Consider the following 21,771-nt stretch of genomic DNA (forward strand, 5'->3'; position numbering starts at 1 on the left):
CGGCGGGAGCGCGTCCCGTCCGGGTCCCGAGGAGCCACCGCCGCCGCCGCCACTGCCGCTCGCCAACATGGCGGACCTAGAGGCCGTTCTGGCCGATGTCAGCTACCTGATGGCGATGGAGAAGAGCAAGGCGACCCCCGCCGCCCGCGCCAGCAAGAGGATCGTCCTGCCGGAGCCCAGGTACCGGCTTCCCGGGCCCGCGCCGCCCCCTCGCGCCGCCGCCCCCCGCGGCCGCCAGCGACCCCCTGCGTCCGGGAGGGTCGGGTGCTCCGTCGTTGCAGCCCCGGGGCCGGCGACCTCGGGGAGTCGGCGCTGCGGGGTCGGCCTCGCCGTTCCTGCCTCTGGAATGGGGTAGCGTGCGCGGTAGCTGCTGCGAGCACTCGGGGAGAGAGCGCCGCAAAGTGCCCTGCGCGCGGCGAGCACCCCAGCGAGGGGCTGGTGGCATGTGGCTGTGACTTCGCTGGACCAGCTCCATACCTGTCGCCCCCTTCTGTCCCATCCCTGTCTCAGTCCAGCCCCATCCCTGTCCATCCTAGCCTTATCCTTGCGTTGCTCCCTGTCCTGCTGTGGCTGTCTCCTGCCCTGTCCCTGCCTCATGCCTGCCATTCCCTTGTCCTCCATCCTGGTCGTCCCTTCCCTGGCTCCTGCTGTCCCCCTTTCCAACTCCATCTGCTCAGCTCCCTCTGGACTCCTTAGCTGGGGAGTGCAGGCGTATTGCCTTTTGTCCCAGGTACTTAAACTGCAGTTTTCAGTGCATACTCCCCTTGAGGTTCACTAGTCTAGTGAGCTTCCTACCCTTCTTTCCTTTCCTCTTTGTGTCCCCAGGCGGTAATGAGTAGGTTGTGACCCACGCAGTTTTCTTTTTGGTACTGAGTGTGTCACCTGAGCTGCTTCCTTCGACTTGCTGATCTCTTGGTGGCACTTTGTTAAAAGATTGAAAAAGGATTCACTGAAAAATGCACATCGAATGGTGATTGCAGACAGGAATTTGTTGTTTAAGTGACCAGAGACGGGCCCCATGAAATTGGCATGGGGCTCGGTGAGGTTCATACCAAGTTGTACTTTTGTCTCGAAAGTGATTTCTTATTGATGAGCTAGTAAAAGACTTCACTAGTTCACATCCTTAGTACGAGCCCAGAAGATATCGTTCATCAGATTAATAGTGGTTTTCTAATAGTGCATGAAAGCATTAGGGTTGGGTCTCCCCGTCCCACCCCGCTTCTTTCCTGATTAACACCATCATGAGTTGTACAGCGACTGTGGCTCCTTGACAAAAATTTAGCTCTTGGTGGAAAAAAAAAAAGGCATCTTCTGTATGGTGACTTTGAAGACATGCAATTTTGTAAAATATCAGAATCGACACCAAATCTATTCTCCATTGGAAAGCGTCATTCCTTCAAGTGTCATACACCTAAGATTGCTTCAGTGTTCTCTTGACATAAGAAAAAAAAATCTTTCTTTTGATGCTAAGTGATCATCAGATTGTTTTTACAAGTCCATTTAAGAGCCCAAGCCCTACCATAATGAAAATATCAGCCCCTTTGAGTTACTTGTTGTGAAAAGCCAGATTGTGTAAATGAATACGTGCTTGCTAGATATTTTTGGCTTGCTGGCCCTTCTTAGTCCATGCATGTTGTTGGTTGCAGGGAGAGCTCTTTGATAAGCAATGCCAAGCACTGAAAATCAGGGAAGAGTGCAGACTTTTTGGAGTAATGTGAACTTGACACTCCTGGTCCAGACTTTAACATGCTGATGCTCCTTGAAAAATCAGCACTGTTTAAAATTTCTGGCAAATGGCAAATTAAGTAAAACAAGAACCCTCAAATCAAGCCCTCAAATGAATTTCATTAAAAAAAACCACTACATTTCTCTAAATGTGGTATAAAATGCTTAATTCATTTTTCTCCTGCCTTTCCTACTCTTCCTAAAGGGCAGGGAGCCCCAACTATATAGTTTCTATATATAAAAATCAAATCTTAACTTGTGCAGTTTGTGTGTGTGTGTGTGTGTGTGTGTGTGTGTGTGAGTGTGTGAGAGTGATATAATATCATTAAAATTAGGAACTTCTGTTCATTTTTTTTCTTGGTGTTTCGAACTTAATGTGACTTCTGCTTTTTTAGTGGCCCTCTTACAGACATATTATGTGCTGAGAGTATTTACTTCCTTGTATTAAATGCCTTTGTTTTTGGTGGGATTCTTTAGTAATGCTTTTTTCTTTCAAAGCAGAATCAGTGTGAGCATATTTCTTACGACATTTTAGAAATGAGAAATATCAACAGGAGAGTAATTTTAGCAAAGAGCTGTTTAGTAATTGTTATTCTGTTGCTTTTTTTTAGATAGACTCTTGAATTAGGCCATTGGAACCTCCTCCAGGGATTCTAACTTGTTTTGTATTTATCTCAAAGGCTTTGGCTTCAGTTTTGTAATGTGACCATTTAATAGTAACAGCCACTCCTTGTACTGTTTCAGGATTCTGTTACCTTGAGATTATCAGGTAAAACATTGTGCAATTTTTTTCTACCACTGGATGGCAGTTAGTGGCCTACCTGCTCTATTTTGGGGGAGGGGGTGAGGTGGGAATGGAAGGTTAGGGGATTTCTAGGCATGGTAGGAAAGTTAATTTCATGTGAAAATGCCTCAGAATAGTGACTCAAAAAGACTAGTGTGATTTCACACTTTGGTAAAGGTTACTGGTCAAATGTTTTCTAATGAGAGTTCCTATTTTAGCTTCATTTGGGGGTGATCCGTGTGATCACCAGCCTTTGGTATTCTTGAAAAAGAAGTTTAGGTTTGTATTTTTAGTATCTAAATGAGAAGCATAAACCTTGGCACTGGCCTATCTATCACTAGTAACTTTTTATTTGCAGCCAATTATTTGAAGTCACTATAGTGTTCTGTGGGCTTCCTTATTTTAGTTACTGTGCCTTTTCCACAGTTTTTGACAGAAAAGCAACAGAACTAAACAATATCTAGTTAACTTAAATGAAACGGCTGGGGCTGCGGTCCCCTGCTATTTGGGGAGAATCTTGGAAAATGGAACATTCTGCCCAGGGGAGATTTTACTTGTCTGAGACAGCAAGAGGGAACCATTTTGTTATGTTGACACATTATTCAATTAACTTACGAACAGAGTGTAAATCGTGTAAACGCTGGCTATTTGTTCAAATTATGTAGCTGCTTTCCTTTACTGAACCATTTGTTGAGCTAATGAAGCTGATAATGGGGTCTATTGGGAAGAGTAAACGGATCCAAGGACTCACTGTGCAGGCCCAGTTAAAAACGTGAGCATTCAGGCGTGCGTGCCAGTTGTTTTATGCCATGTTAGAAAATAAATACTTTCATTTAATAGGGTCCGATTCATAAGCCGCCGCCTACAGAGGGTCAGCATCTTAGGTAAGGCTTGGAGTGATCAGGGCACATTTTACTTCAGGCTCATTACTCTTTCAGCCTTTTTCACACAGAATGAAATTCGGTTGACTTGAACTCACACATGGTTGAGCGAGGTTCAGTAACACGAAACTGATCTCTCCCCCGGAGTGTCATTTCTGTTTCGGGGACACTGACAATTTTGGATCATCAATTGCAAAGCTTGCCCTTTCCAAGTATTCATACACTATGGTAGGAAGTTCTGAAAACAGTATTTTTAAAGATTCTGTTTGACTTCCTGGGAGCACTTAGTCCTTAAGGACGTTGGTGGTACCGTTTATTATGTGAATTCAGCACATGGCTGTAAAGCCATTTCTCTGAGCCAGGCAGGCATGGGGATGGTGTGAGGAACTTGACCAAAGCCTTCAAGGGGCTTCAAGTCTGGTGGCAAATAACACAAAGAATTGAGCCAAGAAAGATGTTTACTTTTAAGTGCAGTTGCTTGAAGACTCTATGTAACTGTGGACAAGCATTTAGATGGCTTTTATTATCCTGTATTCAGAGAACACTTTATGTTTGCTAATTATTTTACCATAATTTGTTAATTATTCCCTTTGAAGCACTACCTAGCCATAATATGCATAGTAATAGGGTAGTTTGTGTCTTCCTATTTGTAAACCTATATACACATAATTGATCTTGAAAAGTCGCTCAGTGTTTTCTTTCATGGAAATGGAGTTTCTTCAGTAATTTCCCAAACTTCGTTATTTTTCTCAGTTTTGGTTGTAAGGTTCCCTGGTCTGTACTCGCTGTGCCCCCAGCCTAACTTTGAACTGAAAAGTCAATGTTGAAAGAAAGAATAGCCTCCGGGAAGAAAGTATTCTGTATTGTTGATGGGAGTATTTATATGTATAAAACAGTGGTGGTGTTCTTGCTTCTTTTCACTAAGGTATGGACGGATTCAAAATGTAATTAGCTCTGACTTTTCAGTTGTATTTCATTCTCGGTTCAAGTTAATTTGTGCCAGTGACTTGAAGATGTAAGTGCTGCGTGGAGCTGTCACTTCTTAGAAATAGCTGTTCCAGTGCAATCAATTTTGCATCGAGAATCTGCCCAAGGAAAGCACCGTGCAGTGCTTTGAATCGCCAGCCCTTTAGATCTCTGAGGTGGAGGCAGTCCCCTCTTTTCTATGCAGTGTGTTCTTAGAGACGGCCCCTTGAAAGCATCACCTCAGACATGGAATTTGGCTTTGCCAAATGTCTGTTTGGACAAGGATGGGAACTTTCAGATTAGGTGCTGAGGCTTGCATAAGGGAAGTCTAGGTCTTCATCAGTCAGTGGATGGAAACGCAGAATCGTAGAGAATAGCATACCTGGGGTCCTCACAGCCTTGACAAGGGAACGAGAACTTGAACTTCCATGAAGTAGCAATGTAATAACCACCACTTATTGACAGCTTACCCTCTGCCAGGCAGTTTGCAGAATTAGTGCATTTGTTCTCCACTGTTATCACGTACGTAGCATCAGCCCCATTTTACTGAAGGAGCAGGTGCTCAGGGAGATTAAGGAACTCTGCCCAGGTGACAGCTGAACTTGGCCGAGGTTTCCCTGCATCCAGGTTCTTTACACCTTGCTGTGCCTTCTCACCAAAATGAATAATGAACACCTTCACCCCATATCTTGCAAGGAATGGATGAAATAGCGCTACCTCTTGGTTTGGGGAAAAATCATTTTGTGGGCCATCTCAATCTGCTGCTAGTGCGGTATTTGAAGAGTCGGGACTGTTTTTAGAGACTGATAGAGAGCAGCTATTACCCCCGGGACCTGCGAAAAGCAGTAATTATGACTAAGTGAATAAGCAGTTTGTTCCTTATTTCCCATGAGGAGCTTGAGGGTTAAATGCCTGTTCTGTTTAACAAGAAGCGCAATCTTGCTGTTGTTAATGAGAAATTGTATAATAGACTGCCTCACCTGCCCGCCGCCCGCCTCCCCCCCTCCACTTCACGCTCTCCCCCTCCCCCTGCCCCACTGCCAAACGATACTTCTACCATTTAGAAAAAAGGGCAGCTCAGTTTACCCCCCAGAAATCTGCATTTCTGGGAAAAATGTAAAAGGATAAAACAATATTTTTGGCTTTAGTTGCAATAAAAATGACTTTCCATTCACATAACCTTCCTTTGTTAATAACACTATGTATTTGAAGACTGCTACAGGTGAAAATATATTCGGTGTGCATGATGGTTTTGTCTGGCCTTATCCTCCTCTGGACATTGGCGATGGAGAATGAAAATGATTAACCTGGCCACTTTTACTTTATTATTGTTAAATCATTTGTATGGTAAGTAATTTGCATGCTAATGAGGCTGGATGTCCTGGACCTGCCTCTGCTTCTACTATTTCTCACTTCTTTATTCATCTCTATTTTTATCATTGATTAAAAAGAAGTTAGAACCCCTGGGCCTTTTTTGATTGCTGTAGGAGCCTAAAATGTGGAGAAGTACTTTGGCGCCTCATGTCCTATAAATGTTTTTTTTCTAAATTGTGCTTCTCTTGGGTCATCGATGCTTCACCTTCAGTGTGGAGTATAAGCGTATATAATACGCTTATATGCTTTCTATATAGAACATTCTAGAAAAAGCACATTAGAGCTATAGGGAAGCTATTTTTGCAGTTCATATATTTTGCGATTGGTGGATTGTAACAGTCAGCCTTGACCCAGCCTTGGGCCTGTGCTCTTGTTTGCTGTCATTTCCTTCTTTCAGGGTCTCAGGAGCAGGAAAAAGTGATGATATGAAAGTAGCCAGGCCAGACCTTCATCCTTAGTGAGCCTGAAGGCCAGCTGTCATCGCTGGCCCCTCATTTTTCCTGTGCCCTCCCTACTACAGGATGCCATACTAGAATAAAAGAGAAAGTTCTAGATTAGGAAGCAGGAAATGTGGACTTGATTCCACTGGAAACTTGCCACGGGTCCTCAGGAAGTCACTTAAATTCTCTGTATTCAATTTCCCCATCTGTACAATATGAGATCTATTCATTTCGGAGCCTAAAGTGTCTCAATTAAAATCTCAGTCTCTTGTGAGCGTGTTTTATTCATGCAGTATATTCGTAAATGGGAGAGAACACTAATTTCAAATACAGATAGCTCAAGAGAAAATGATTGGGAGAAATACTAAAAGATGATTTTTCTTCTAATTGCACTGTGGGTAGTTGTTGGGATTATATGCAGCACAAGATGTAGTACCTTTAGAAAGTACAAAATAGTAACAGATACATGGCAGAATTGCACGAGTACCCTTGTGCCATGTGCTCGAGGCGCAGGTTCGCGAGGCAGGACTTCTGAAAAATTGAATTGTTGATGGGACAGTGAAGGGCAAATGTTGACCCTTAGACCCATGAGCAGGTGAGTTTCCCAGATTTCTTCTCAGTTTTCTTCCTGTAGCTCTGTTGTGGCTATGTGTCTAGAACCTTCTACATACAAGTATGATGCCTCAGTTCTTATTCTTTATTCCCTCCCTCCCCCTGTTCCTCCCTCCCTCCCTTCCTTCCTTCCTTCCTTCCTTCCTTCCTTCCTTCCTTCCTTCCTTCCATCCATCTGGCCCTGGGCTATGTTGGCTTCAGTATGTGAGAGCCCACAAGCATGTCACTGTTTAATACCAATAACTAAGCAATTAAGAGAGTTGGCTCATCCTCTAGAGCAGCGGTTCTCAATCTTCCTAATGCCGCGACCCCTTAATACAGTTCCTCATGTTGTGGTGACCCCCAACCATCAAATTATTTTCATGGCTACTCTATAACTGTAATTTTGCTACTGTTATGAATCATAATGTAAGTATCTTTTTGTTTTCCGATGGTCTTAGGCGACCCCTGTGAAAGGGTCATTCTACCCCCAAAGGGGTCGCGACCCACAGGTTGAGAACTGCTGCTTTAGAGGTCTTTGCTTCAGTAAAATGAACCAGAAATCATAATGTAAAAGCAGTTGGCTTCAGTGTATTGAGCATAAGGTGATTCATTCTAGTACTCCTTAGACATGAACACATGGCATGTCACGAGCTTAGCATTGTAGCATCTCATGTTTGAAAAGGCCTTGGAGGGCGTCCAGTCAACCTCGTCATGCTTTAGATCGGCGACCTCCTGCTCTAACTAGCATCCAGCCAGCTCACCTTTGAGGAGCATCTTTGGAAGCTCGGTGGTGTTAGAAAGCTCTCCAGCTATTCTGTGGTCCAATCTCTTCTCATCCTTTTGCGCTCGTGCAAAACAAGTTTAATCCCTCTCAAAAGTGAGAGATGTTCATATATTTGAAGGCAGCTACACTGGCCTGCGTGGCTTTTATAGGAAGCCATCCCCAGTTCCTTTAGTCATTCCTCATGTCATGCTGAAGCCTGCACACTGCTCTGTGGAATCTACACTCCTCAGTCCGAACATTGCCTGCTAAGTAAGAATATTAAAATTTATAAAGACTAAAAGGAGACCTGTAAAATTACTATCATTTCATTTAGTGATGGCAAAACTAGTCCTAAATCCTATTTCGAGTGTATGGGTGAGTTCCTCTAAAGTTCCATTGTTAGAGGGAAACTTTTTGATTCCTCACATGGTTTAAAATTCATGACAGCAGTTTGATTAAGGGAATACTGTTTCCACTAGTCAGAATCTGGAAGCTAAGCATGGGCTACATCTGCGTGATGATAGCGACTGCCGTTTGCTGAGGGCTAAGTAAGTGCCTGCCAGGCTTGGTGTAATTCTTCGGTAATTATGGACAAACATATCTTAGGAAGAAAGGGAGCTTTAATTGTGCTGAAAAAATTTTCTTGTGAGGATTTAAGGGTTTATGTTTCATATATTCAAAAACTGACAGCTTCATTAGTTAGGGAAGGCAGCAAGTTCCTTCATTTTCAGAAACACAATTTTCCTGAATAACATGGCCTCCATATTTGTGCTTTCTGTAATTCAGTCATCCCATTGCTCTTTATTGTTTTCTCTAGAAAGATAGCTCCGGTTATATTTTCAGGTTATGTCTTCCAAATTTTCTGTATCTGTATCGCTTTTGATAGGGGTTTAAGTTAAAATGAACTAGAAGTTATGCGGGAAGACGCTCGCACAGCTGTTAAATGATGCAGACTTTCATTTCACATTGTCAGTGTCTAAGGCTGTGGCGACATTGTAGAAATATCTTCTTTTATAATAAAAATATAAGGCTTTTGCTGTTTGGTAGGGATGAGGGGGTCATACTCCAGTTAGAAATGAAACTAATCCTAATGGGTAAGATCATGGAACTTTAATACACATCTTTAATGGGTCCCACTTTTTTCAACTACATTTGCTATTTCTTTTCTTATAATGACACCCTAACTGGGAAAGGAACTACGCACTTACTCTTGTCATGACAACGGTAAGTAAAAAGTGTCAAGGCTTTGTGTTGTTTTCCATTTAGGACTTACTTCCTTCTGTTTCATTTTTAGTGTTAATGGAAGAAAGCTTATAATTTATTCAAAACATTCCAACTGGAATTGGTCTGGAAGGGAAAGTTATTTTCTGCACAGTAGCAATTTCTAAGTAATGAATGAGAGAGTACTATGTCAATGAGCCCCCCCCCCCCAAAAAAAAAACCAAAACAAAAACCAAAACAGAGTTTTTGTGGTCAGGGATTTCTTTAAATTCCATGTGGAAAAACAGCTAGTATCTTGCTGTGTTTATGTCCTTTAAATAAAATGACCTGCTTTATGGGGATTTGTGTTTCAAATTATTATTATTTTAAAAATTCATGTTACTCTATAAGAAAAGCTTATTTTTCTCTGGCCATTTCATCCTGGAAAAGTTTAAGGAGGTAAATGGTGGAAATTTCTTCATATGAGATGAGAGTTTCAGGTTAAGCGTTATGGCTTATGGTTATCTCATGACTCTGTGGGGTAGGATATATGATGGCAGCACAGGCAGAAAAAGCAAGCCCCTTGAAGTACCGCAGTGGTTCTGCCCTGTTCAAACTCTCTCCTGCCCTTAGGAAACTTTTTCCAGAATTGGGGTATGACTTGGATTAGTACTGAAATGAAATGATCATGATGCGAGATCAACATATTGGACTTAACATTTAGATCTGTCTGTGTATATAACTTTTTAAACCTAGTCACCTCTGATAACTTATTTCATATTTATGCAATGTATTTGAATTTAGAGCAAAAAAACCCACTAATACTTATGTATGGTGCTTTATAGCTTTACATGTATTGATTCTTTTTAGTTTTTCCAACTCTCCTCTGGAGCAGGTACAAATTTAAAAAGGAAAAAGAAATTACTGCAGGCATGTCCATGGGGAGATATTCAGAGGCATATTTTGTCTATTTGGGGGAAAAACTGGCTCTCTCCTTAGACACTAGTGTCTTTCCTGTGATCCTGGGGTGGCCCTCAGTCTTTCAGACTCAGAAACTAGATTTTCACACTGTAGTGACATCTCTGTGTCTTACAGTGAAATTCACGTCAATCTCCCTAGAGGCTGGTTGTTCTCATGTTAAAGTTAAAGACCCTTTTGAGACTCCATGAAGCCAGAGGCTCCCGTGCTCCAAAATGCACCATCTCAGTAGTAGATTATCTGAAAAGCCACACTACAAGTAGAATGTCAAATTTGCTACTTTACACTCAACACTAATTCTCCCAGGAGCCTGGCTGCCCATAGTCCACGTCACCAGAGCATTCTGTTCTGCAGGTTGCCCCCTGGGAAGTAGAGCAGCCTTCAGAAGGTGACACAGCTGACCCAAGCCCATGACTAGATGGGTCTGAAGGGTCTGGCCTCTGGCTCATCAGCTCCAGTAGCTGGGATGGCTTTACGCTAAGATGTGGAATACGTGAATTCTCCGACAGTGAGTGGCTTCTGTGATGACGCGTCTTTCCGTATTTCCATGTTTCCGGTCCTCACTGGTGGGCAGGCCTCCCCTGGACTTGGTAATAGAGCCACTGAAGCCACAGCCAAGGCTAGCCAGCCCGGAGCCTTTGACATTTCTCTGCCCTTTGTGTTACGTACTTATTTAAACTATTTATTCTCAGAGGACAAGCCTTTTTCCTTCTTTTCAGATTCTTGGAACCAGCTCCACAATACTCATCATCTCCATTTTACGAGGAGGAAGTTCAGGTTCAGAGAGAAGCTAATTGCTCAAGGTCCCATTGATAGTAGAGGGCACAGTTGAGCTCCAGTCCAAATTCTGTGCATTTTTTTATTTTATTTTATTTATTTTATTTTTTATTTTTTATTTTTTAAAGATTTTTATTGGGGAATTGGGGGGATGGGAACAGTGCTGGGGAATTGGGGGAAGGGGAACAGACAAGTTGCTGTCGTTTTGTTCTTCAGTCTAGTTGTGGAGGACGTTGCTTCACTGGCCCAAGTTGGCACCATCATTGCGCTCTTCCCGGGTGAGGCAGATCAGTCGCCGGCTTCTGGACGGCCGCTCACTGCGGCTGCTGGCCGCTCACGCTGGCTGCTGGCTACACACAGTAGCCCATGGCAACCCACTGCCACAGGGACTGCAGCCCGCGCCGTCGCCGGCGACTCACAGCAGCCCAGCTCCAGGTTGAGCTGTTGTTCAGCATCTTAGCTGTGGAGGGCAGTGTCACTGGCCCTTATATGTGGGATCCGAACCGGGGCCCTCTGGCATCCCAAGCGAGTTCTTAACCATCGCGCCACTCGGCCAGCCCCAAATTCTGTGCATTTTAACAGACACTTACAGACTATCTCTTGCCATGTAAGTCATCTTAGAGAAAAAGATTCTTCGATTTGGGTAGGGGACATTGTCACTTTCAGACATTACTGACACCGTTTGAAAACGCATTGTCTTCCTTCCATACGGGTTATCAACTGCAGGGATCTGATTAGATGCTCCAGAAGCTTACCTGTAATTTCACAGGAGACACTGATTTAATAATAAATATATGGTAATTCCTTAAAAGATAAAATGTCATCAATTTCATTTCAATAATAAGAGTTATCAATAATGATGGCAGTGTTATAAATGGAAAAAAGCTACATGTGAAGGGTTCTTAATATTTTCTTACCCCAAACATCTTTTTGTAATTTCACATGCATGCTTATCTCAAAAAACAAAATTAAAATTCCTGCCTCTTCCTATCACTAGGTAAATGGGTATATTTGGTTTGAACATACTTGACAGTTATCTAGGTACATAAAGGATTTTTCATGTTACACTTGGTAGTGTTGTTAGTGGTACATTCTAAGCTGTGATAGAAAAATTAATGAAACGGGTTGCGTATTTAACCTTTACACAGAAAGGTCGTTGAGATCATACTGGGGTGGAGTTCTGTTTGTCAGAACACATTAATGAGCCCATTCACATCTTACCCTCCTCAGCTAGTGGTAACGTGGTCAGCTGTGCCTTGTTAGGAATGTATGTATAGATGGATCGCAGTCGTTTGCATTGCTGCACAATGTCCCATAAAGCCATTATTTTCCTAACCCTGTGTTTACGATCACAAGCCCCATTGTAGTGACTGTGCTTACCTGTGTACCTGTGCCTACGTGTGTCATTCTGTGGGATAGACCCCAGAAGTAAGTAAAACATGCACATTTTCAGCGTCGCTAGAGGATGCCGAATTGTCCTCTATATTTTTAAGGATAAATAGAGATGCATTCAGAAGTCCGAATGTTATTGTTAGTTTGAAATTATTTCGGATCTAGACTACATTGATACAGCTGGGTAACAAGAATTAAGATTTTTGACTGGAAACGAAGAGATACGTGAGTACAAGGCAGGAGCTAATTTAAAAGTCCTGTAAGGTTAAATTTTAATTGGAAAGTCATTCTAAATTCATGACTTTTTTTCTGTTCAATTATGCTATGCATTTATCAGCTCTAACCATGGGAAAGCCCGAGAAAGAATGGTAGTCCCATCGCAGAGGGCACCCTGAACCACCACACCGGATTCTAGGTATGGGCAGAGGCTGGGCGAGATAAGCCTGGAACCTTTGTTCTCTGTTATATCAGAGAGCAGAGGAGCCATCCAAGAGTCGGGGTGGCACCATACCTAACAAATACAGAGGCGGAAAGAAGGGGTCCCCTGGCCAAAGGTGGGATCATTTAAGCATCAAAAGAATATGGCTGCAACTGATTAAAGTCTTCTTGAATCTTTTCAGACCCTTGTGGTAGGCAGAGTAATGGCCCTCTAAAATATGCACGTCCTGATCCCCAGAACCTGTGAATATGACGTGGCAAGAGGGTAATAAGGTTACAGATGGAATTACGGCAGTTAAAGTGCTGACTTAAAGAGATTCTCCTGAGTTATCTGGGTAGGCCCAGTGTATTTCAGGGAAGGCAGGAGAACCAGTGTCAGCATAAGAAGCAGCCGACCTGTCAATGGCCTGGTCGACCTGGATAGAATGGGGGCCATGGGCCAAGAAACGTGGGCGTCTTCTAGAAGCCACAAAGGGTAAGGAGATGGATTCTCCCCTAGAGCCTCATCTAGGAACACAGGCATGCCGACACTCTGATCTCAGTCTGGCGAGACCCATTTCAAGCTTCTGGCCTACATCTGTAAGATAATAAATTTCTGTTGTTTTAAGCCACCAGGTCTGCGGTACAGTGTAACAGCAGCAATAGGAAACTAATATGCCCATGCTGTCCATAAAAGATATCCCCAAACAGACAGGAAAACAACACTCCTTATTGATCACCACTGGCAGTAAAAACAGGGCACCGACTTTGTCTCTGAATAGCAGTAATCAAAAAGGTAAAGAATTCAGCATTTATCTTGCCTTTCCTGTGATAACTACATTTTAGGGTAACCCAAAAGTCCTAGTTGATGGGGGATAATTCTTTTTTACAAAAGAATTGCAGCAAATGAATGTGGAAGGAATGATGGAATTAGAAAAGTCATTTTGCAACCGAGTAAAACTATTGATAGAGGCAAAGATTATCAGTGTACGGAACCATGAAATGAAATGTTGATGGGGAGAGAGCAGTCGAGCACCAACTGAATTTTCTATGTAATGTTCACATCACTAAGAAGAAATAACTGTGTGCCTCCTCAGGTGAGGCCATGTGAAGTACCACGGTCATCTTTCTGCCCTTAAAAGGTAGACTTGGGCAGAATCAAGTCTTTAGAGGTCACTTGCAGCTTACACGAAATGCGGAGATAGAGGAACAAGTGAGGACGTAAACAGATAAATCCAGAACTGGAGACATCCTCTGGGCTGCTGTCTTGGTTTCCTCAGTAAGTCACTGGTGTGAAGATAAAAAGCAGTGGTGGGGAGAGGGGGAGGCCCTAGATTAAAATATGTTTAAGGAATATAACAATCAAATGAATGTGTTATCTTGATTAGATCCTGATTCAAACCCACCAGCTGTACAGAATGAGAGAATCATGGAAATTTGAATAGGAGCTGGATACTAGATCTTCAGGAGTACTTGTTATTTCCAGAGTGGGTTAGGGAGTGGCAATGGATTGTGTTTATGTCAGGAAAATTGCCATAATTTTTAGAAATGCAAATGGAAATAGTAAGGGTAAAATGACATGCAGTCTGAGGTTTGCTTTAAAGTTCTTTAAAAAAATGGAGGAAAAGTGTGGGGGGATAGATAAAAAAAGAAGACTAAAGTCTTGACACCTCTTATGAGGTGCTGAATGATGGTGATGGGGGTTCATTATATTATACTCTGTTGCATGTTTGAAAATGTATATAATAATTTTTTAAAACAATAGAGTAGATGGTAGGTGTGAGCATGACAACACAACTATATTCCTGCAGGGCTGATGAAAACCTCAATTGTCCCAATGTTATGTGTAAGAGCACCGGTGAGTTAGGATATAAATTCCTACGACAGCTTCGTACGCAGATGCAAAACATACTGCAGCTCAAATATCTTAGTGTGAAGGGAGGACGATGTGCTTTTTGGAAACTGCACCAAAAGACTCAAAAACAGGCTCCATGACACGGATTGCAAAGATGTGGGTCGAGTTTTCATTTGCATCCAGCGTCCTGACTAATCCAAGTAGGGCAGACAGATTATAGCCTCTTGCCCTGAAGACTTCTCATAGAAGGTTAAAAAAAAAAAAAAAAGATGCAAGAAGGCTGTACATCGTATATAGCTGTTACTAATAAAAAAAAAAGGCAGCTGTACAAAAGAGAAAGCATAGTAAGACATGAAACTTTAGAAAATTATATCCATTTACTTTGAGCACAAAAGACAACTGAACTTCACTCAGTCATAAATATCCATTAAGTCATAGCGCTGATGTTTAAATTTAGCAGGAAAAAAGTAATAACCCATGCTATTTCATTAGGCATACTTTCCATGCCTAATGAAACTATGCAATATTAGTCTCTCTCACTAAAATTATTTTAACAACTTTATATTTTTAAATTTGATTATTAATTTGTCAGAACATTTCAAAATAATTGCTTTAAAATAGTGTTTTCTAATGTGTTGCTCTAAGCCAGAGCTTGCTAAGTAATTACCAATTAGACCAATATGAAGAAAAATAAAACTTTATTAAGAGAAGTCAAAGAAAACCTGGATACGTGGAGAGCTACGAGATATTTCTAGATAGAAACACTCAGTATTGGGAAGATGTCGGTTCTCTTCAAATTACTCTATAAATCCAAGGCCACCCCAATCAGGATCCAAACTAGAATTTTAAAGAATCTGACAAGCTGATCCTCATTCATCTAGAAGGAAAAATGGGCAAAAGTAATCACTGACATTTTTAAAAAGTAAAACAATGGAGATCTTTTTATTTTTTAATTTTTTTTTATTTTTACCAAATATAAAGCACCCCTATAGCAGTTAAAACAGTGTGGTATTGGTACAGGCATATGCATAGACACATAAGTAACACAGCATGCAAAGTCACGTGTATATGTCTATATTCATAGATATAATGTAATTTGAATTCGGTTTGTGAATAAAGGTGGCATTTTAAGTTTGAGAAAGAAGGATGATATGTGATAAACTGGCCATCAGCTAAAGTCACAATCCCTCCACATTGTATACAAAAATAAATTCCAGAGTGATAAATGAGATAATCACAAAAGATTAAAAAATAGAAAAAATTTAGAGAATACATTTTATTATTCTGGGGAATAAAGGGCTCTCCCAAAAAAACCCCAAACCTGGAAACCGTAAAGGCGTATATGGCACCAATGAAAAGTTCTCGTGGGACCAGAGGTATCATATACCAAGTTAAAAGACAAGTCATAGAAAAATTACGTTGAATGATTGTGTATGGAGAATATTTTAGTTTGTAAATCAACTTGCCTAGTTGGCGCTCATTTACTGAGGTTCTAGACGGGCTCGCGTTGTCTTAGGGAAGAGTGGGGGCAGGAGGCCTGGACTCTGGTGGGAGAGGAAGTATGGCTGTCACATCCAACCCGTCAGCATTTTCGCCAGCCATAAAAAGAAAATGTCATCTGTCAGTCATCGGAAAGGAAACGTTTGCTTTAAATAAGCCACGAAGAGCTGGGCATTAATCTCGTAGGTGGTAATGTAGGTATTCTCACAGAGTTAGAAATAAGTGAGTCCAAAGGTGTAGGCTGTTTGTGGGCGGTCATTTTTCTCTGTGTATTTTAAAAACAATTCTGTTGTCCTTTGTTCATTTTGTTGAATTATTTGGTGCAGGCTGACATGACTTAGAACAGCCTTCACTAGTGGGCCCATTGCTTTCTTTGTCGTTTCCCCTTTGCCAGTGGCCCCTCAGGTTCTGCAGTTCAGCCATATTGCCCGGGGCTCTGTGACCCATTGTTGTTATTGCCCCTGTGGACACATACCTGTCACATTGTATTGGGGTTTCCTGTTTACTCCGCCATCAACCCCTCTAGACATGAGACTGGATAGGACTCACTGTGTGCTCCTAGAGTCACAGACAGTGCCTGGCTCGGAGGAAGGATGCAGAACCTATTTTAAATGAATGAATGAATGAATGATGGAATGTTTTCAAGTTTCATATACTTATTAATCAGTGTAGACTATTCCAATATGATTTTGTGCTTTCAAAGGGAAATCTTTCCTGGTTCCGTAGAAACTTGTGGCTTCTGGAAGACCTTCATTCTGAGCTGCTTTATACTGAAACTTTTCATTTAGAACTGTGGACTGTCTTCACTTTGCTGTAATTAATACATTCACTGCATAGAACTGGTATTGGTTATTGGGACCCAGTTTGTTTCAGGGTTCTGAGTTATTCTTTCTGTCCCCACTGACTTCCGATATATTTATATATGTATGTATATGTGTACTATGTATTTGTTTATATGTACATGTATGTAATATATGTATACACTTACAATGCATTGTGGGAAATGATAGGACAGTGTCATTGGACGTGCAGTAGAGACTGAAGTGGTGGGACTTACTTCAGCAAGAGCTGAGGCAGGCGTCATATCGTTAGTGACCCAGACCTGGATCCTGGAAGACGTGTAGGAGGTTTTCATGTAAAGAGAGGCTTTAGAGGGAATAGCATTTACAGAATTATTAAGCAGTGAAAAAAATCAAGCATGGCTGCTGTGTGAGAAAGACGGTGGCAGGATGTGGTTAATTTGGTGGGTTGGGGCCCCTTTGGAAATGCCCCCTGTAAGGTTACATGCTAAGGAGCTTGGTCGTTGGGCCGAATGAGAGGCCCTTGGGATCTTTTAAATGAGATAATTACATGAAAAATTGCTCTTGGAAACCAGGAGGATGGCCCTGGCTTTCCTACGGACCCTCTTTGCCTGGAGTTTCTCCTTCCCCAAGTGCTGATTTCACACAAACAACACAGCAGCAGAATGAAGCTGCTTATGTATTGTTGCTGATACAAAAGTATTTTGATAGAAAGGTGAATGGATTCTAAAATGATCATTGTAACCAATTTGAAGGGATGGTTTAGATCAAGAAGTTTTATTAGCTTTGATTAGTGAACTGATGACCCCATAAATTTGTTCATCCTTCACGTTGCTTTTGTATATGATGATGGTTATTTTTGGCCAGTGAAATTTAAGTATATTTAATGTCACTTTAATATGAGTAATATGTTGCAAAGAAAACGGCATTAAAAACATGATGCGATTGTCAAAATATTGTAGAAAAGAACACGAAGGAATTCATGTTTAGCTTAATTGGGTTGTGATCTTCTGAATGTATATTCTCTCATGTTGAATTGCTTAATACTCTGCAAATTATATGCAGGACTTTCCTGCCAAAGATCTGGTAAACCCAGGGAACTTGAGAAAAGTTGACATTAAATTGTACTAGCTACTTTTATAGACCTCTTCAGAGGCTGTCTGACAGTTTGGTGATAAAGTTTTTTTATTGTGACTTTGGATAATGCAGCTCTATTTTGGGTGTTTAATGTATAGTTAGTGGAAAATGTTTAGTAACTACATATGAAAGAAAGCAATTTCCTTTTGGGGGAATTAAATCTTGATATGGCTGCTTAGTCATCTTTAAAAAATAAATCTGCCTTTTGAGTTTCTTGCTGGTCAGTACTGATAACTCTCACGACAAACCTCAAGTGCTTTGAATCGAGCACTGTCAGCATCTTGCTTGATCTTCACAATTATCTTATGCACTACTGTCTTTTTAAGGTGATGTTATGTTATTTGAAATATTTGTTTAATTGCATTTTATTTTGGACATTAGCATAAAACAGAATTAAACCCTATAGAATATAGAGGCTTTTAATAATGGGAGATACCTAGTTATGTCATAAATATGGTAATTTCTCTATTAGTAAGGTGGTGAAGTTTAATTTAGCTCACCTATTCTTTGGTTAGAGAGGAGATAACTGGTGGCCAGTCTTTCAACCACATTAGTAAGAGAAAAATTTTAAAAATTATGATACAATATTTATTATACTTACCTTGAGTTTGTATAGCAGGAGCCCAATAGGTCATGACAGGTAGGGTTGATATATCTCCAGCCAGTTGGTATTAAATTAAAAAAAACAAAAACAAAAACATTAGGCCTCCAATCAGCATACACAGTTTTGTATATATTGGGTTGTCAGAAAAGTCATGACGCATTTTTGCAATGAAAAACATAAAAAAATACGTCATGACTTTTCCGACAACCCAATAGTATGTATATGCCTTATTTTGATGACAGGGTATGTAAAGTAATGGTCCAGGAATCTGGAGGCCAGAATTTGATTTTTTAAAAACTTTCTGTAATGAAGATTTCAAACACATTCAGAGGGAGAAACCAATATAATGTAATTGATATACCCATCAGTTAGCTTTATCATTTATAAACACATTACCAATCTTGTTACATCCATACTTCTTAGTTCCTTTTATATTATTTTGACACATCGCCAGGCATGATGTATCATTTGATCTGTAAATATTTCTGTATGTATTCCTAAAAGATAAGAACTCTTTTAAAATACCAGAACATAAGCATAATACATTGCTACTGCTAAAAAAGTAATACTTTAATATCATAAAATATTCAATCTGAATTCACATTTCTTCCATTTTTATTAGATTTTTTTTTTTACTTGAATTAAGTTTTAAAGATGGTCCATATATTATGCTTGATTGTTACTACCTTTAAGTCTTTTTTGAACTATGGGATCCCATCCATCATTTTCCCTCTTGAAATTTTTTGTTAAAGAAACCAGGTCATTTGTTGTGTAGTTGCCCACATCCAGGATTTTTGGTGATTGCATCCTTGTGGTATAATTTTTTTTTTAAAAGCAGCTTTATAGAGGTATAATTAACATAAAATAAACTACGTATTTCAGGTATACAATTTGGTAAGTTTTATCTACACCTGTGAAACCATAATCAAAATTAAGATACTAAACATATACATTATGTCCTTTTCCAACAATTTTCAGTTCTCTGACATTCATTGTGTGTCCTACAATTCAATCCATTTCTGATGCTAACAACCCAGGGTCGACACAGACGCCCCCATTCCTTCCCCGCCAGGTTGGGGACTCAGCCCAATAAGATTGTTCCACTTCAGATGCCAGCTGCAAACGGGCTCCTCAGTCTACCTGCATTTCTGCCTCGCTGACTACAGATTTGGGGGTTCCCATGAACCTTCCCCTTAGGTTTGATATTTCACGAGAACAACTCATAGAACTCAAGACAGTGCTATGCTTATTCATTTTATTGTAAAGGACACAGCTCAGGAACGTGAACATGGTTGTTACATAGGGCCAGGTCTGCGGGAAGGGAGCACAGGGCTGCCATGCCCTATCCAGGAGCACCCCTTTTCCCGCACATGGAGGGGTTCACCAACGTGGGAGCTCTCTACATCATCATTCTAGAATTTTTATCGAAGTTTCATTTTGTAGGCATGATTGGGTGAATCACTGACTACTGGTCACTGAACTCAATCTTTAGCCTCCCAGAAGTCAAGTGGTGGGGCTGAAAGTTCCAGCCCTCAACACGGTTGGTTCCTCGAAGCTGTTTAGAGGCCCCAGAGTCACCTCATTCGCATAAACTCAGGTATGGATGAAAAGGGCTTCTTGTGAATAAGACACTCCTATTACTCATGAAATTCCAAGGGTTTTAGGAGCTCTGTGCCAAGAACCAGGGAAAAACCAAATATAGATATTTTTCATTTTACCACATACATCATCCCCCCAAAGTTTGCTCCTGCCTCTTTATAAGCAAACGTTATGTTTCCCCCTACCCCCTTCTTCTTCTTCTTCTTTTTTTATTAGTTTCAGGTGTACAAAACAACGTAATAGTTAGACATTTACACTCCTCACAAAGTGATAACCTCTCTCCCTCACCCCCTTCTCCTTTTGATCTGGCTTCTTTTACTCAGAATAATTATTTTGAGATCCATTCAGTAACTTAGAAGAAATTGAAAAATTCCTTAAAAGACACAGTTATCAAAACTAATACAAGAAGAAATAGAAAATATGAATAGCCCTAATATCTGTGAAAGAAATGGAATTTGTAATTTAAAACCTTCCCACACAGAAAATTCTAGGCTCAGATGGCTTCACTGATGAGTCCTATCAAACATTTAAGGGAGAATTAATACTATCTTACACCAACGCTTTATAAAATAAAGGAAGAAGAAAGGAATAATTTCCATCTCATTTTATGAACCATATTATCTTGATACCAAAACCAGAGAAAACTATTGTAAGAAAAAGACAAGGCTTTTATACTGAAAGCTATAAAATATTGATAAGAAACTAAAGAAGACCTAGATAAATGGAGAAATATGTCATATTTATGGATTGTATACTTGATATTATTAAGAGGTTAATTTCCCCAAAAGTAATTTACAGGTTCAACACAGTCCCAGTTAAAACCCCAGCAGGCTTTTCCTGGGAAGAAATTTCCATGTTGATTTAAAAAACTTACATGGAATGAATAAACAAAACAGAAACAGACTCATAGATACAGAGAACAAACTGATGGTTGCCAGAGGGGAGAGGGGCTGGGTAGCTGGGTGAAAAAAGTGAAGGGATTAAGAAGTACAAATTGACAATTACAAAATAGTCACAGGGATGTAAAGTACAGGATGGAGAATAAACCGTAAGCAATAATGTTGCAACAACTGTGTATAATGCCAAGTTGGTACTAGACTAATCTGGGGGATCGCTGCATAAATCATGTAAATATTTAACCACTGTGCTGTACACATGAAATTAATATAAAGTAATATTGAATGTCAACTGTAACTAAAAAAATAATTACAACAATATATTGGTCAATTCCATCCCTCCCTCATTCACTCAGAATCCTTTGGTGTCCATTTTTTACCTGCAAAATGAAAATAACACCTATAGAATGGGCTATTATGAGAATTTAATGAGAAAAAAATATATACACACAAGTGTATATAAAATGTGCATTATGTTGCCTAGGACATAAAAGGTGCTTTATAAAAAAAAAATCCTTAGCATGGAGATGTACAGAACCTAAGGATAGCCATGAAAACAACACAAAAGAATTAACACAAAGTTGGAAGACTTACGTCACCTGATGTCAAGACTTACTCTAAACCTATAGCCATCAAGACAATGTAGTATTTATGTAAGGACAGACATATAGATCAATGCAGTGTGACCTACACATGTATTGTGTTGAATCCACAAGATGTCAAGATAATTCAATGGAGAAAGGATAGTTTTTTTCAACAAATGATGCTGGATCAATTAGGTATTACAAGGAAAAAAAGAATCTCGATCTTACCTTGCATCATGCACAAAAATTAACCTGAAATGGGTCTTAGACCTTAACACAAAGGCTAAAACTTTAAAATTTCTAGAGGAAAACATAGGTTAAAATCTTCATGACCTTGGGATGTGAAAGGTTTCTTACCCACAGGCTGTTCACCAGGAAAAGAAATCATCCAGAACTCATCAGCTAAATACTTCTGCTCTTAGAAGAACTCCATTTAGAGAATGAAGACACACAGTGCAGACTGAGAGAAAATATGTTTATCACATATTCTGACATAGAACTTGTT

At 40.5% G+C, this 21,771-nt stretch overlaps 1 protein-coding gene across 1 annotated transcript in view; it reads left to right on the forward strand.

Annotated features, from left to right (window-relative positions):
* The first annotated feature begins 6 nt into the window (after window positions 1–6).
* GRK3 (G protein-coupled receptor kinase 3) overlaps window positions 7–21,771 on the forward strand; it is a 118,925-nt gene continuing 97,160 nt past the window's right edge. Inside the window, exon 1 of the mRNA XM_019663948.1 lies at window positions 7–180. Coding sequence (XP_019519493.1) covers window positions 68–180 — 113 coding nt within the window. The 5' untranslated portion in view covers window positions 7–67. The remainder of the gene's footprint in view (window positions 181–21,771) is intronic.

The sequence above is a fragment of the Hipposideros armiger genome, unplaced genomic scaffold, assembly GCF_001890085.2.
Source record: "Hipposideros armiger isolate ML-2016 unplaced genomic scaffold, ASM189008v1 scaffold_411, whole genome shotgun sequence".
NCBI classification, from domain to species: Eukaryota; Metazoa; Chordata; class Mammalia; order Chiroptera; family Hipposideridae; genus Hipposideros; species Hipposideros armiger.